This window comes from Oncorhynchus nerka, linkage group LG7 (assembly GCF_034236695.1).
Source record: "Oncorhynchus nerka isolate Pitt River linkage group LG7, Oner_Uvic_2.0, whole genome shotgun sequence".
NCBI lineage: Eukaryota > Metazoa > Chordata > Actinopteri > Salmoniformes > Salmonidae > Oncorhynchus > Oncorhynchus nerka.
Window position 1 is genome coordinate 36,269,092 of NC_088402.1, and position 14,151 is coordinate 36,283,242.

A 14,151-nucleotide genomic window follows, 5' to 3' on the forward strand; every position below is an offset into this window, starting at 1 on the left:
GACAAGGGGGGTTTCTAGATAGAAATATACAATTTGGTGTATGTGTATGGTTCCCAATTGGAGGCAGCTGATAATCGTTGCCTCTAATTGGGGATCATACTTAGTGTGTTCCTTTTCCCACCTGCGATGTGGGATAGATATTGTTTTGTAGTAGTGCCTATGTGCTCTACGTACTTCACATCATTATATCTTTGTGTCACGATCGTCGTATTGAGTAGACCAAAGCGCAGCGTGGTGTGAATGCATGATTTTAATGAAAGACGAAAAAAAAACACAAAGTATACTAACTAACAAGACGACCGTGACTGCTACCAAACCACTGTGCTAACGTGCAACATAACATAGACAACAACCCACGAACCACAATACAAACAGGCTACCTAAATATGGTTCCCAATCAGAGACAACGACAAACACCTGCCACTGATTGAGAGCCATATCAGGCCAAAACACATAGAAATAGACAAACTAGACATACAACATAGAATGCCCACTCATATCACACCCTGACCAAACAAAACATAGAAACAAACAATGCAAATCATGGTCAGAGTGTGACACTGTTTTGATAAGTTTCACTATTAATAAAATGTGGAACTCTTCTCACGCTGCTTCATGATATTACTAATACTGAAGCCATGTGCTATAAACTCACTGGTCTTCATGATATTACTAATACTGAAGCCATGTGCTATAAACTCACCGGTCTTCATGATATTTCTAGTACTGAGGCCATTGGTTATAAAGCCACTAGTCTTCATGATATTTCTAATACTGAAGCCATGTGCTATAACCTCACTAGTCTTCATGATATTTCTAATAGTGAAGCCATTGGTTATAAAGCCACTAGTCTTCATGATATTTCTAATACTGAAGCCATGTGCTATAACCTCACTAGTCTTCATGATATTTCTAATACTGAAGCCATTGGTTATAAAGCCACTAGTCTTCATGATGTTTCTAATACTGAAGCCATGTGCTATAACCTCACTAGTCTTCATGATATTTCTAATACTGAAGCCATTGGTTATAAAGCCACTAGTATTCATGATATTTCCAATACTGAAGCCATGTGCTAAAAACTCACTGAAACTCTCTGGGGACAGCTGAACATCTGGCTATGGTGCTGCTCTATTCTGGGAGTGTGGCAGTTCCCTGCCCATGTAAATCTGAGTTTCAACCCCACCACAGCTCACAATCTCTCAGCCTCAATCTTCTGGGACTGGGGCAGCTGTGTGTTTGACCAGAGAACTGAACTGGCTGGGGAAGCAGATAATTACACTGGACTTTGCAAAATGTTCAAATAGGGGACTTCACTCAGGTCTTTATGGTTTTCTATATGTAAAATAAATGTATTTGTGACAGAAACAGTTGAAGTCGGAAGTTTACATACACTTAGGTTGGAATCATTAAAATTCGTTTTTCAACCACCCAACAAATTTCTTGTTGACAAACAAGTGCTGGTAAATCGGTTAAGACATCCTTTTTGCATGACACAAGAAATTTGTTCAACAATTGTTTACAGACAGATTATTTCCCTTACGTATAACTCACTGTATCACAATTCCAGTGGGTCAGAAGTTTACATACACTAAGTTGACTGTACCTTTAAACAGCTTGGAAAATTCCAGATAATGATGTCATGGCTTTAGAAGCTTCTGATAGGCTAATTGACATCATTTGAGTCAATTGGAGGTGTACCTGTGGATGTATTTCTAGGCCTACCTTCAAACTCAGTGCTTCTTTGCTTGACAACATGGGAAAATCAAAAGAAATCAGCCAAGACCTCAGAAAAAATGGTAGACCTCCACAAGTCTGGTTCATTCTTGGGAGCAATTTCCAAACGCCTGAAGGTACCACGTTCATCTGTACAAACAATATTACGCAAGTATAAACACCATGGGAACGCGCAGCTGTCACACCGCTCAGGAAGGAGATGCGTTCTGTCTCCTAGAGATTAACATACTTTGGTGCGAAACGTGCAAATCAAATCCAGAACAACAGCAAAGAACCTTGTGAAGATGCTGGAGGAAACACGTACAAAAGTATCTATATCCACAGTAAAACAAGTCCTATATCGACATAACCTGAAAGGCCGCTCAGCAAGGAAGAAGCCACTGCTCCTAAACCGCCATAAAAACCAAAACAGATCATCAAAATGGCTCATGTTTCAAAACTCTAAGCACATTTCCAACTGACTGAGTACAACAATCAAAATTACAAATCACTCTTTCAATTTGGATGCATATCTAATCGAATGATCTTTTTTGTCACCTTTATTTAACCAGGTAAGCTAGTTAAGAAAAAGTTCTCATTTACAACTGCGACCTGGCAAAGATAAAGCAAAGCAGTGCGACACAAACAACAACACGGGGTTAAACATGGAATAAACAAGCGTACAGTCAATAACACAATAGAACAAAAATTCAGTATTTTTACAGTGTGTGCAAATAGCGTAAGGAGGTAAGGCAATATGTAGGCCATAGTAGCAAAGTAATTACAATTTAGCAGATTAACACTGGAGTGATAGATGAGCAGACGATGAAGAGCAGATGATAATGTGCAAGTAGTGAAACTGGTGTGCAAAAGAGCAGAAAAGTAAATAAAAACAATATGGGGATGAGGAAGGTAGATTGGGTGGGGTTTTTACAGATGGACTATGTACAGCTGCAGCGATCAGTTTGCTGCTCAGATAGCTGATGTTTAAAGTTAATGAGGGAAATGTAAGTCTTCAGCTTCAGCGATTTTTGCAATTCGTTCCAGTCACTGGCAGCAGAGAACTGGAAGGATAGGCGGCCAAAGGAGGTGTTGGCTTTGGGGATGATCAGTGAGATATACAGTACCTGCTGGAGCGTGTGCTACGTGTGGGTGTTGTTATCGTGACTAGTGAGCTGAGATAAGGAGGAGCTTTACCTAGCATAGACCTATAGATGACCTGGAGCCAGTGGGTTTGGCGACGAATATGTAGCGAGGGTCAGCCGACTAGAGCATACAGGTAGCAGTGGTGGGTGGTATAAGGTGCTTTGGTAACAAAACGGGTGGCACTGTGATAGACTGCTTCCAGTTTGCTGAGTAGAGTATTGGAAGCTATTTTGTAGAAGATATCACCGAAGTTGAGGATCGGTAGGATAGTCAGTTTTACTAGGGTAAGTTTGGTGGCGTGAATGAAGGAGACTTTGTTGCGAAATAGAAAGCCGATTCTAGATTTGATTTTGGATTGGAGATGTTTGATGTGAGTCTGGAAGGAGAGTTTACAGTCTAGCCAGACACCTAGGTATTTGTAGTTGTCCATGTATTCTAGGAAAGAACCGTCCAGAGTAGTGATGCTAGTCGGCGGGTGCGGGCAGCAAATGGTTGAAAAGCATGCATTTGGTTTTACTAGCGTTTAAGAGCAGTTGGAGGCCATGGAATGAGTTTTGTATGGCATTGAAGCTCATTTGGAGGTTAGTTAACACAGTCTCCAAAGAAGGGCCATATGTACACAGAATAGTGTTGTCTGCGTAGAGGTGGATCAGGGAATCACCCACAGCAAGAGCGTCATCGTTGATATATACAGAGAAAAGAGTCGGCCCGAGAATTGAACCCTGTGGTACCCCCATAGAGACTGCCAGAGGTCCGGACAACAGGCCCTCCGATTTGACACACCGAAGTCTGTCTGCGAAGCAGTTGTAGACATTTTACATCAAATTTTGTTGGAAGGTATAACCAAACTGTATATGAATGTGGCTGTAAATACTACATCAATTTGCTCTCATTACGTTGTTTACCAGTTTATAATAGTAACCTCGGGGGGTTGTGGTATATGGCCAATATACCCCGGCTAAGGGCTGTATCCAGGCACTCCGAGTTGTGTTGTGCTTACGAACAGCCCTGAGCCGTGGTATATTGGCCATATACCACAACAATTTTGCACAATGTTGCATGGGGCAAAAAACATTTAAGGCATACAACATGACTCTGTAAAAGCGCCACTATTGTGAACCACCAATCTAACTTTGGGTTGGGGAAGTCCTGTGATTCGGGGGTAGAATGGGAACCGTTTGTCTTCTTCGGTCTCATCACTTGTTTTTCTATCCATGGGAACCTGTTTTGTACCTTATTAAAAAGATACAATCATTTGATCACCAACATATAATAAATGGTATACAACAACGTGCTACAGTTTTACAGTAGCCAACTGCTTTACAATACCCCTGTTTCTGATGATTTGTCCTACATACAGTATGTACTGTATAAGGATAATACAACTATAAGACTGACATACAGTGCCTTCAGAAAGTATTCATACCCCTTGAATTATGCCACATTGCCACATATTACAGCCTGAATTCAAAATGCATTAAAAATATTGTTTCCTCACCCATCTACACACAATACCCCATAATGACCAAGTGAAAACATGTTTTGAAAAACTTTTGCAAATGTATTGAAAACGAAAAATAGAAACAGCTCACACCCCTGAGTCAATACTTTGTAGAACCACCTTTGCAGTGATTACAGCTGTGAGTCTTTCTGGGTAAGTCTCTAAGAGCTTTCCACACTTGGATTGTGCACCATTTCCCCATTACTCTTTTGAAAATTCTTCGAGCTCTGTCAAATTGGTTGCAGATCATTGATAGATAAAAATGTTTAGGTTTTGCCATAGATTTTTTAAAGTCAAAACTGTAACTCGGCCACTCCGGAACATTTACTGCGTTCTTGGTAAGCAAGTCCAGTGTAGATTTGCTTCATTTTAGGTTATAGTCCTGCTGAAAGGTGAATTTGTTACCCAATGTCTGGTGGAAAGCAGACTGAACCAGGTTTTCCTATAGGATTTTGCCTGTGCTTGGCTCCATTCCCTTTTTTTTATCCTGAAAAACTCCCTAGTCCATAACGATTACAAGCATACCCATAACATGAAGCAGTTACCACTATGTTTGAAAATGTGGAGAGTGGTACTCAGTAATGTGTTGTATTAGATTTGCTTCGTATTCAGGACAAAGAATTAATTGCCACATTTCTTGCGGTATTATTTTTGTGCCTTGTGGCAAACAGGATGCATGTTTTGAAATATTTGTATTCCGTACAGGCTTCCTTCTTTTCACTCTGTCAATAAGATTAGTATTGTGGAGTAACTAAAATGTTGTTGATCCATCCTCCGATTTCTCCAATCACAGCCATTAAACTCTGTAACTGTTTTAAAGTCAACATTGGCCTCAAGGTGAAATTCCTTCCTCTCCGGCAACTGAGTTAGGAAGGATGCTTGTATCTTTGTAGCGACTGGGTGTATTGATCCACCATCCAATGTGTAATTAATAACTTTAATAACTACATGTTTTATCCTGAACTTATTTAGGATTGCCATAACAAAAGGGTTGAATACTTATTGAATCAAGACAATTCAGCTTTCACCTTTTATTAATTTGTAAAAATTTCTTCGAACATTATTTGACTTTGACATTACAGGAGTTTGTGTGTAGGCCAGTGACACAAAATCTTAATTTAATCTATTTTAAATTCAGGCTGGAAAAAAACTGTGGAAAAAGTCAACGGGTGTGAATACTTTCCGAAGGCGCTGTATTTCTGAACATGTGTAACAGTATTGTTCCGTCCCTCTCCTTGCCCCAACATGGGCTCGAACCAGGGACCCTCTGCACACAGACAACAGTCACCCTCAAAGCATCGTTACCCATCGCGCCACATAAGCATTGCAGAGCAAGGGGAACAACAACTTCAAGGCCTCAGAGCGAGTGAAGTCACTGATTGAAACGCTATTAGCGCGCACAACTGCTAACTAGCTAGCCATTTCACATCGGTTACACATGCTCACAACCTGCCATTGGATACAAATGATTTAAAACATGGTGCATGTTAGGTGATGGTCAAATCCTGTGTGGAAAATTATATTTACCCTCTACTATAATTTGAAAATTATATTTACCTCCTACTATAATTTGAAAATGATATTTACCCTCTACTATAATTTGAAAATGATATTTACCCTCTACTATAATTTTAAAATGATATTTACCCTCTACTATAATTTGAAAATGATATTTACCTCCTACTATAATTTGAAAATGATATTTACCCTCTACTATAATTTGAAAATTATATTTACCCTCTACTATAATTTGAAAATTATATTTACCCTCTACTATAATTTGAAAATTATATTTACCCTCTACTATAATTTGAAAATTATATTTACCCTCTACTATAATTTGAAAATTATATTTACACTCTACTATAATTTGAAAATGATATTTACCATCTACTATTCTTTCTATTCACCACTTCAAAAAGAAAAGCAAGTTAGATTTGATTTTGCTTGAATGACTCAACAGTGAAAGTTCTGTGAAACCCCAATGAATTCACAATCAAAAGTTCTGAACATAAGATAGAGGGCATTACATGTGTTTGGACTTTTGAGTTGTGTACTTATAAATATACTACTTACATCTGAAAATCTCCAAGTTCCCCAGAACCGTATAAAAAGGAAGTTACACTCTATATACTTATTAAATTGTTGGGAGCATATGCAGGATGTGTGATGCATATCTATGTATAGTGTTCTACTTTCTCTCTTTCTATTTATACAGTTAGTCAGCACCTCTACAATAAATGCTGGGTGTGCATCAGCTCATGATTTTTACCACCTGATCATAACCCCCCAAAAACTGTTTATAGTTTCATAAAATGTTTTAAACTACAGTATGTCAATCTCAAGCTTTATTTCTAATTTTGAACCTAAAGGCATGTTCCTTTGGGTACAGATAAAGTTGTTTGTCTGTTTACCAAATGTGTTATTACATCTGACATATGGCAAGTTCTACCTTCATTTGGTTGAGAATTTAAAAAAATGGCGGTGTTGGCAAGTAGGCTCACTTCTTGTTGCGGGTTAGACTGAAACTAAAATGGTTAAACCCACATTGGGCTTCAGAGTGGTGTAAGGTTTGAAATGCATGCTTTAATTGATCTATTTAGGCAGAAATGTTGTTGCATGGATCTAGTGTGTTTTTCCATTGTGCTCACTGCTCAAATACCTGATTTTGACATACATTGAGGCAACTTCACAAGTATGACGAAATATTCCAAAACACTATGGTAAGTTGAAGCTCCTCTGAACCAAAGCAGAAGTACATGCACTACAAGAGAAACTTACTCATGGTAACCAAATATATGTATTTATTCATGGGAAAGCTGACAGAAGCAATACAATTTAGGCTTTGACCAATGGAGGTCAAGCTTGAAGGGCGTTAGATCCCCGAAATAACAAATCTAGGCTAACCTATGGATACCTAGAAAGTACAGCCTATACAGTCAGCAAACCAAAATGTAGGTTTTGTTGAGGACAAAATAGCAGGGGCAATGGGACTCTTATTTGGCTGCTCTAAAATCAAAGTCAAGAACACCTAAAAAAAGCAATTTATTTTTGAGAGTACCCTGACTTGTTAAGTTTAGGGTGGGGGGTTTGATTATGGGTAGGCTGAGGGTTAGAATTAGGGGTTGGCATGCCATTCACATGCCTTTAGTCACACCAGCAGAGCACAGCTTCATACATCAGATATTTGTGACCTGCATCCTGCTTTCGCTCCTCGACGACGACTTGGGCTGCTCACGGATCCTCCGCGAGGCGAAGGCGTACAGGAAGGGGTCCAGGCAGCTGTTAAAAAACGTAAAACTCCGGACGACACGCGCTGCCGCGCTTCTGTGTCTCAGCAGCGCTGCTGATGCCTCTGGCCAGGAAGTCTGCAGCACAATGCCAGCGATGTCCACCACATTGACAATGTGCACAGGGATCCAGAGGATGAAGAAGGCGACCACCACACTGGTCACCAGCCGGGTCATCTTGGCACTGCTGAACAGCGCCGTCTGGTTCACCCGCCGGTGGAGGCGGCAGTAGGACGTGACCAGCACAGAGAACGGAATCACAAACCCTAAAAGGGTCTCCAAGATGAGGACAGCAACTCTTTCAGCATCGGAGCCCGTGTGTCGCTGGCACTTGAGCTCGCCATCGCGCACATCGCGAGTGGCAACTGCAGGGGCAGTCAGAGCACAGGCGAGACCCCACAGGGCCAGGAGCAGCACTACCTCCCCCTTGCGCCCCAGCCTGTTCCACATCTGCGGGTAGAGGACCTGGAGGTAGCGCTGGACACCGAGTAGAGTAACCGTTAGCACGTTAGCATACAGGCTGAGGTAGAGCATGAAGGTGGCTAACTTGCATGCAGCACGGCCCAGAGTCCAGCCTTGCCGGAGAGTATAGATCCACACGGGCACCGTGGCAAGGCACAGGATGTCGGAGGAAGCCAGGTTCAGCATGAGGCACAGGGTGAAGTTGGGGCGTCGGGACGTGCGGCGCAGGATGACCACCAGGACAGCTATGTTACCAGGGAGGCCCAGCGCACAGCACAGCCCCAGGACGGTGCTCGAAATCAGGCGGCCCGAATCCCGGGAGGTGGAGTCCAAGCTAGAGTTGCTGGAGGAGTCCATGTTCACCGTGGTCCGTGAAAAAATATGAGCTATCTGGAAGACAGTAGACTTTAGACATCTAATTCTTTAGTTTCTCGTTCTTCAAATCCTCACAAGTTTGTTATCTTTTCTTGAAATCTTGTCATAGAGTGATAATAAGGAAACTGATGTGGGTTAACTGCTTCTGGTCAGCTTCCTCATGACAAAGCTCTCTGTGTGTGTGTGTGTGTGTGTGTGTGTGTGTGTGTGTGTGTGTGTGTGTGTGAGAGAGAGAGAGAGAGAGTATGAATCAGAGAGAGAGATATTTGTGTTTGAGTTTAACATTTAGAAACTTCCAATTTTGTCATTAAGGCTACACTCAACCTGATTCTCATCAATAGACACATGACACTGAGAAGATAGTTTAAGTGTTAGGCAAAACATATAAAGTAGATTGTAGGTGTGTCTAGGGGGAAGCCACAAGTGCAAAAAGTTTTAATGATTTGAACTTTTGACAGACACAGTGGGGCAAAAAAGTATTTAGTCAGCCACCAATTGTGCAAGTTCTCCCACTTAAAAAGATGAGAGAGGCCTGTAATTTTCACCATAGTTACATTTCAACTATGACAAACAAAATGAGGGGAAAAAATCCAGAAAGTCACATTGTAGGATTTTTAATGAATTTATTTGCAAATGATGGTGGAAAATAAGTATTTGGTCAATAACAAAAGTTTATCTCAATACTTTGTTTTATACCCTTTGTTGGCAATGACAGAGGTCAAATGTTATCTGTAAGTCTTCACAAGGTTTTCACACACTGTTGCTGGTATTTTGGCCCATTCCTCCATGCAGATCTCCTCTAGAGCAGTGATGTTTTGGGGCTGTTGCTGGGCAACACAGACTTTCAACTCCCTCCAAAGATTTTCTATGGGGTTGAGATCTGGAGACTGGCTAGGCTACTCCAGGACCTTGAAATGCTTCTAACGAAGCCACTCCTTCATTGCCCGGGCGGTGTGTTTGGGATCATTGTCATGCTGAAAGACCCAGCCACGTTTAATCTTCAATGCCCTTGCTGATGGAAGGAGGTTTTCACTCAAAATCTCACGATACATGGCCCCATTCATTCTTTCCTTTACACGGATCAGTCGTCCTGGTCCCTTTGCAGAAAAACAGCCCCAAAGCATGATGTTTCCATCCCCATGCTTCACAGTAGGTATGGTGTTCTTTGGATGCAACTCAGCATTCTTTGTCCTCCAAACACGACGAGTTGAGTTTTTACCAAAAAGTTATATTTTGGTTTCATCTGACCATATGACATTCTCCCAATCTTCTTCTGGATCATCCAAATGCTCTCTAGCAAACTTCAGATGGGCCTGGACATGTACTGGCTTAAGCAGGGGGACACGTCTGGCACTGCAGGATTTGAGTCCCTGGCGGCGTAGTGTGTTACTGATGGTAGGCTTTGTTACTTTGGTCCCAGCTCTCTGCAGGTCATTCACTAGGTCCCCCCGTGTGGTTCTGGGATTTTTGCTCACCGTTCTTGTGATCATTTTGACCCCACGGGGTGAGATCTTGCGTGGAGCCCCAGATCGAGGGAGATTATCAGTGGTCTTGTATGTCTTCCATTTCCTAATAATTGCTCCAACAGTTGATTTCTTCAAACCAAGTTGCTTACCTACTGCAGATTCAGTATTCCCAGCCTGGTGCAGGTCTACAATTTTGTTTCTGGTGTCCTTTGACAGCTCTTTGGTCTTGGCTATAGTGGAGTTTGGAGTGTGACTGTTTGAGGTTGTGGACAGGTGTCTTTAATACTGATAACAAGTTCAAACAGGTGCCATTAATACAGGTAACGAGTGGAGGACAGAGGAACCTCTTAAAGAAGAAGTTACAGGTCTGTGAGAGCCAGAAATCTTGCTTGTTTGTAGGTGACCAAATACTTATTTTCCACCATAATTTGCAAATAAATTAATTAAAAATTCTACAATGTGATTTTCTGGATTTCTTTTCCTCATTTTGTCTGTCATAGTTGAAGTGTACCTATGATGAAAATTACAGGCCTCTCTCATATTTTTAAGTGGGAGAACTTGCACAATTGGTGGCTGACTAAATATTTTTTTGCCCCACTGTAAATGGATGTGTAATGCATTTAATCCATCTCTGGGTTGTTGGCTCTCTTTGGCTGTAATTGCATTAGTTTAATGCTTCCATTTAGTGACAAAATAAGGCTAGAAAAACTTCTAAAATTGAGGAAATGGTGTTTGACCCCAAGTCAGTCGGTGACCACGTGTCTATGGTTGTCCACAATGCCAACATAGCACAGGTTAGATCATATAAGTACCTGGGTGCTGAGCTGGAAGGTCAAAGTAAACAGGGTCTGCTGTTTACAACGCCTCTATTTCCTTCGTAGACTAAGGGAATTTGGAGTTGACCAGAAAAAATGCTCCTGTTCTTCCATGAGGTCACAGAGAGAATCCTGCGATACGGCATCACAGTCTGGTTTGCAAATGATCAAATTGCCCTGAAGGTCTTGGGTGTGAGGCAACATCACTCACTGAAGACTATTTTTGAATAGACAATTATCAGACAAGATCAGAAAATAATTTCAGATCCCTCCCATTGCCTTTTCTAGGGTCCCTCCTATCCTCAGACACTCTCTATAGGGTTCCTCCTACCCTCAGACATACTCTAATGGGTCCCTCCCCCACTCAGACAAAAACTATAGGGTCCCTCCTCCCCTCAGACAGACTCTATAAGGGCCCTCCTCACCTCAGACATACTCTATAGGGTCCCTCCTCCCCTCAGACAGACACTATAGGGTCCCACCTCCCCTGAGACAGACACTATAGGGTCCCTTCTCCCCTCAGACAGACACTATAGGGTCCCACCTCCCCTGAGACAGACACTATAGGGTCCCTCCTCCCCTCAGACAGACACTATAGGGTCCCACCTCCCCTGAGACAGACACTATAGGGTCCTTCCTCCCCTCAGACAGACACTATAGGGTCCTTCCTCCCCTCAGACAGACACTATAGGGTCCCTCCTCCCCTCAGACAGACTATAAGGGCCCTCCTCCCCTCAGACAGACACTATAGGGTCCCTCCTCCCCTCAGACAGACTCTATAAGGGCCCTCCTCACCTCAGACAGGCACTAAATGGTCCCTCCTCCCCTCAGACAGACACTATAGGGTACCTCCTCCCCTCAAACAGACTCTATAAGGGCCCTCCTCACCTCAGACAGACTCTATAGGGTCCCTCCTCCCCTCAGACAGACACTATAGGGTCCCTCCTCCCCTCAGACAGGCACTATAGGGTCCCTCCTCCCCTCAGACAGACACAATAGGGTCCTTCCTCCCCTCAGACAGACACAATAGGGTCCTTCCTCCCCTCAGACAGACACAATAGGGTCCTTCCTCCCCTCAGACAGACACTATAGGGTCCTCCCTCCCCTCTGGCTGGTCCCTCCTCCCCTCAGACAGGCACTAAATGGTCCCTCCTCCCCTCAGACAGACACTATAGGGTACCTCCTCTCCTCAGACAGACTCTATAGGGGCCCTCCTCACCTCAGACAGACACTATAGGGTCCCTCCTCCCCTCAAACAGACATTATAGGGTCCCTCCTCCCCTCAGACAGGCACTATAGGGTCCCTCCTCCCCTCAGACAGACACAATAGGGTCCTTCCTCCCCTCAGACAGACACAATAGGGTCCTTCCTCCCCTCAGACAGACACTATAGGGTCCCACCTCCCCTGAGACAGACACTATAGGGTCCTTCCTCCCCTCAGACAGACACTATAGGGTCCCTCCTCCCCTCAGACAGACACTATAGGGTCCTCCCTCCCCTCTGGCTGGTCCCTCCTCCCCTCAGACAGACACTAAATGGTCCCTCCTCCCCTCAGACAGACACTATAGGGTACCTCCTCTCCTCAGACAGACTCTATAGGGGCCCTCCTCACCTCAGACAGACACTATAGGGTCCCTCCTCCCCTCAAACAGACATTATAGGGTCCCTCCTCCCCTCAAACAGACACTATAGGGTCCCTCTTCCCCTCAGACAGATAATTTAGGGTCCTTCCTCCCCTCAGACAGACGCATTAGGGTCCCTCCTCCCCTCAGAATATCGCTATAGTGTCCCTCCTCCCCTCAGACAGACACTATAGGGACCCTCCTCCCCTCAGATAGACACTATAGGGGCCCTCCTCCCATCAGACACAGACAAATGCTATAGGGTTCCTCCTCCCCTCAGGCAGACGCTATAGGGTCCCTCCTCCCCTCAGTCAGGTCCCTCCTATAGGGTTTGTGTTTGGTATGTACTTTACTCTACCTGCTCAACACAAATCCAAAAAGGACCTTTGACACACACATGACTGTAAGTCGCTTAACATAGAAGTGTCTGCTAAATGACATATATTATTATGTATATATATAAATATATATAGAGTTGAAGTCGGAGGTTTACACACTTAGGTTGGAGTTAATAAACTTTACTTTTCAACCACTCTACACATTTCTTGTTTACAAACTATAGTTGTTATAGTCAGTTAAGACAACTACTTTGTGCATGACGCAAGTATTTTTTTCCAACAACTGTTCACAGACAGATTATTTCACTTATAATTCACTGTATCACAATTCCAGTGGGTGATATGTTTTCAAACACTTAGTTGACTGTGCCTTTAAACAGCTTGGACAATTCCAGAAAATGATGTCATGGCATTAGAAGCTTCTGAAAGGCAGTGTTGGAGGTGTACCTGTGGATGTATTTCAAGGCCTACCTTCAAACTCGGTGCTTCTTTTCTTGACATCATGGGAAAATCAAAAGAAATCAGCCAAGACCTCAGTCAAAAAATGGTAGACCTCCACAAGTCTGGTTCATCCTTGGGAGCAATTTCCAAACCCCTGAAGGTACCACGTTCATCTGTACAAACAATAGTACGCAAGTATATACACCATGGGACCACGCATCTATCATATCGCTCAGGAAGGAGACACGTTCTGTCTCCAAGAGATGAACGTACTTTGGTGCGAAAAGTGCAAATCAATCCCAGAACAACAGTAAAGGACCTTGCGAAGACGCTGGAGGAAACAGGTAAAAAAGTATCTATATCCACAGTAAAACAAGTCCTATAATCGACATAACCTGAAAGGCCACTCAGCAAGGAACAAGCCACTGCTTCAAAACCGCCATTAAAAAGCCAGAGTACGGTTTGCAACTACACATGGGGACAAAGATCATACTTTTTGGAGAAATGTCCAATGGTCTGATGAAACACAAACAGAATTGTTTGGCCCTAATAACCATTGTTATGTTTGGAGGAAAAAGGGTGAGAGCTTGCAAGCCAAAGAACACCAACAGCAACATCCCAAGACATCAGTCAGGAAGTAAAAGCTTGGTCGCAAATGGGTCTTCCAAATGGAAAATGACCCCAAGCATACTTCCAAAGTTGTGGCAAAATGGCTTAAGTACAACAAAGTCAAGGTATTGGAGTGACCATCACAAAGTCCTGACCTCATTCCTATAGAACATTTGTGGGCAGAACTGAAAAATGCGTGTGCGAGCAAGGAGGCCAACAAACCTGACTCATTTACACCAGCTCTGTCAGGAGGAATGGGCCAAAATTCACCCAATTTATTGTGGGAAGCTTGTGGAAGGCTACCCAAAACGTTTGAACCAAGTTAAACAATTAAAAGGCAATGCTAACAAATACTAACTGAGTGTATGTA

General features: G+C 42.9%; 1 protein-coding gene across 1 annotated transcript; it reads right to left on the bottom strand.

Moving 5' to 3' along the window:
• Window positions 1-7,144: 7,144 nt before the first annotated feature.
• LOC115132568 (leukotriene B4 receptor 1-like) lies at window positions 7,145-8,676 on the bottom strand. The gene has a single exon (XM_029665316.2). It carries the CDS (start codon window positions 8,470-8,472, stop codon window positions 7,543-7,545), a length of 930 nt encoding a protein of 309 aa, XP_029521176.1. The 5' UTR covers window positions 8,473-8,676; the 3' UTR covers window positions 7,145-7,542.
• Window positions 8,677-14,151: the final 5,475 nt, after the last annotated feature.

Bases quoted from the DNA above. Each gene is read 5' to 3' on its own strand.
- LOC115132568 (XM_029665316.2), bottom strand. From the start codon at position 8,472: ATGGACTCCTCCAGCAACTCTAGCTTGGACTCCACCTCCCGGGATTCG.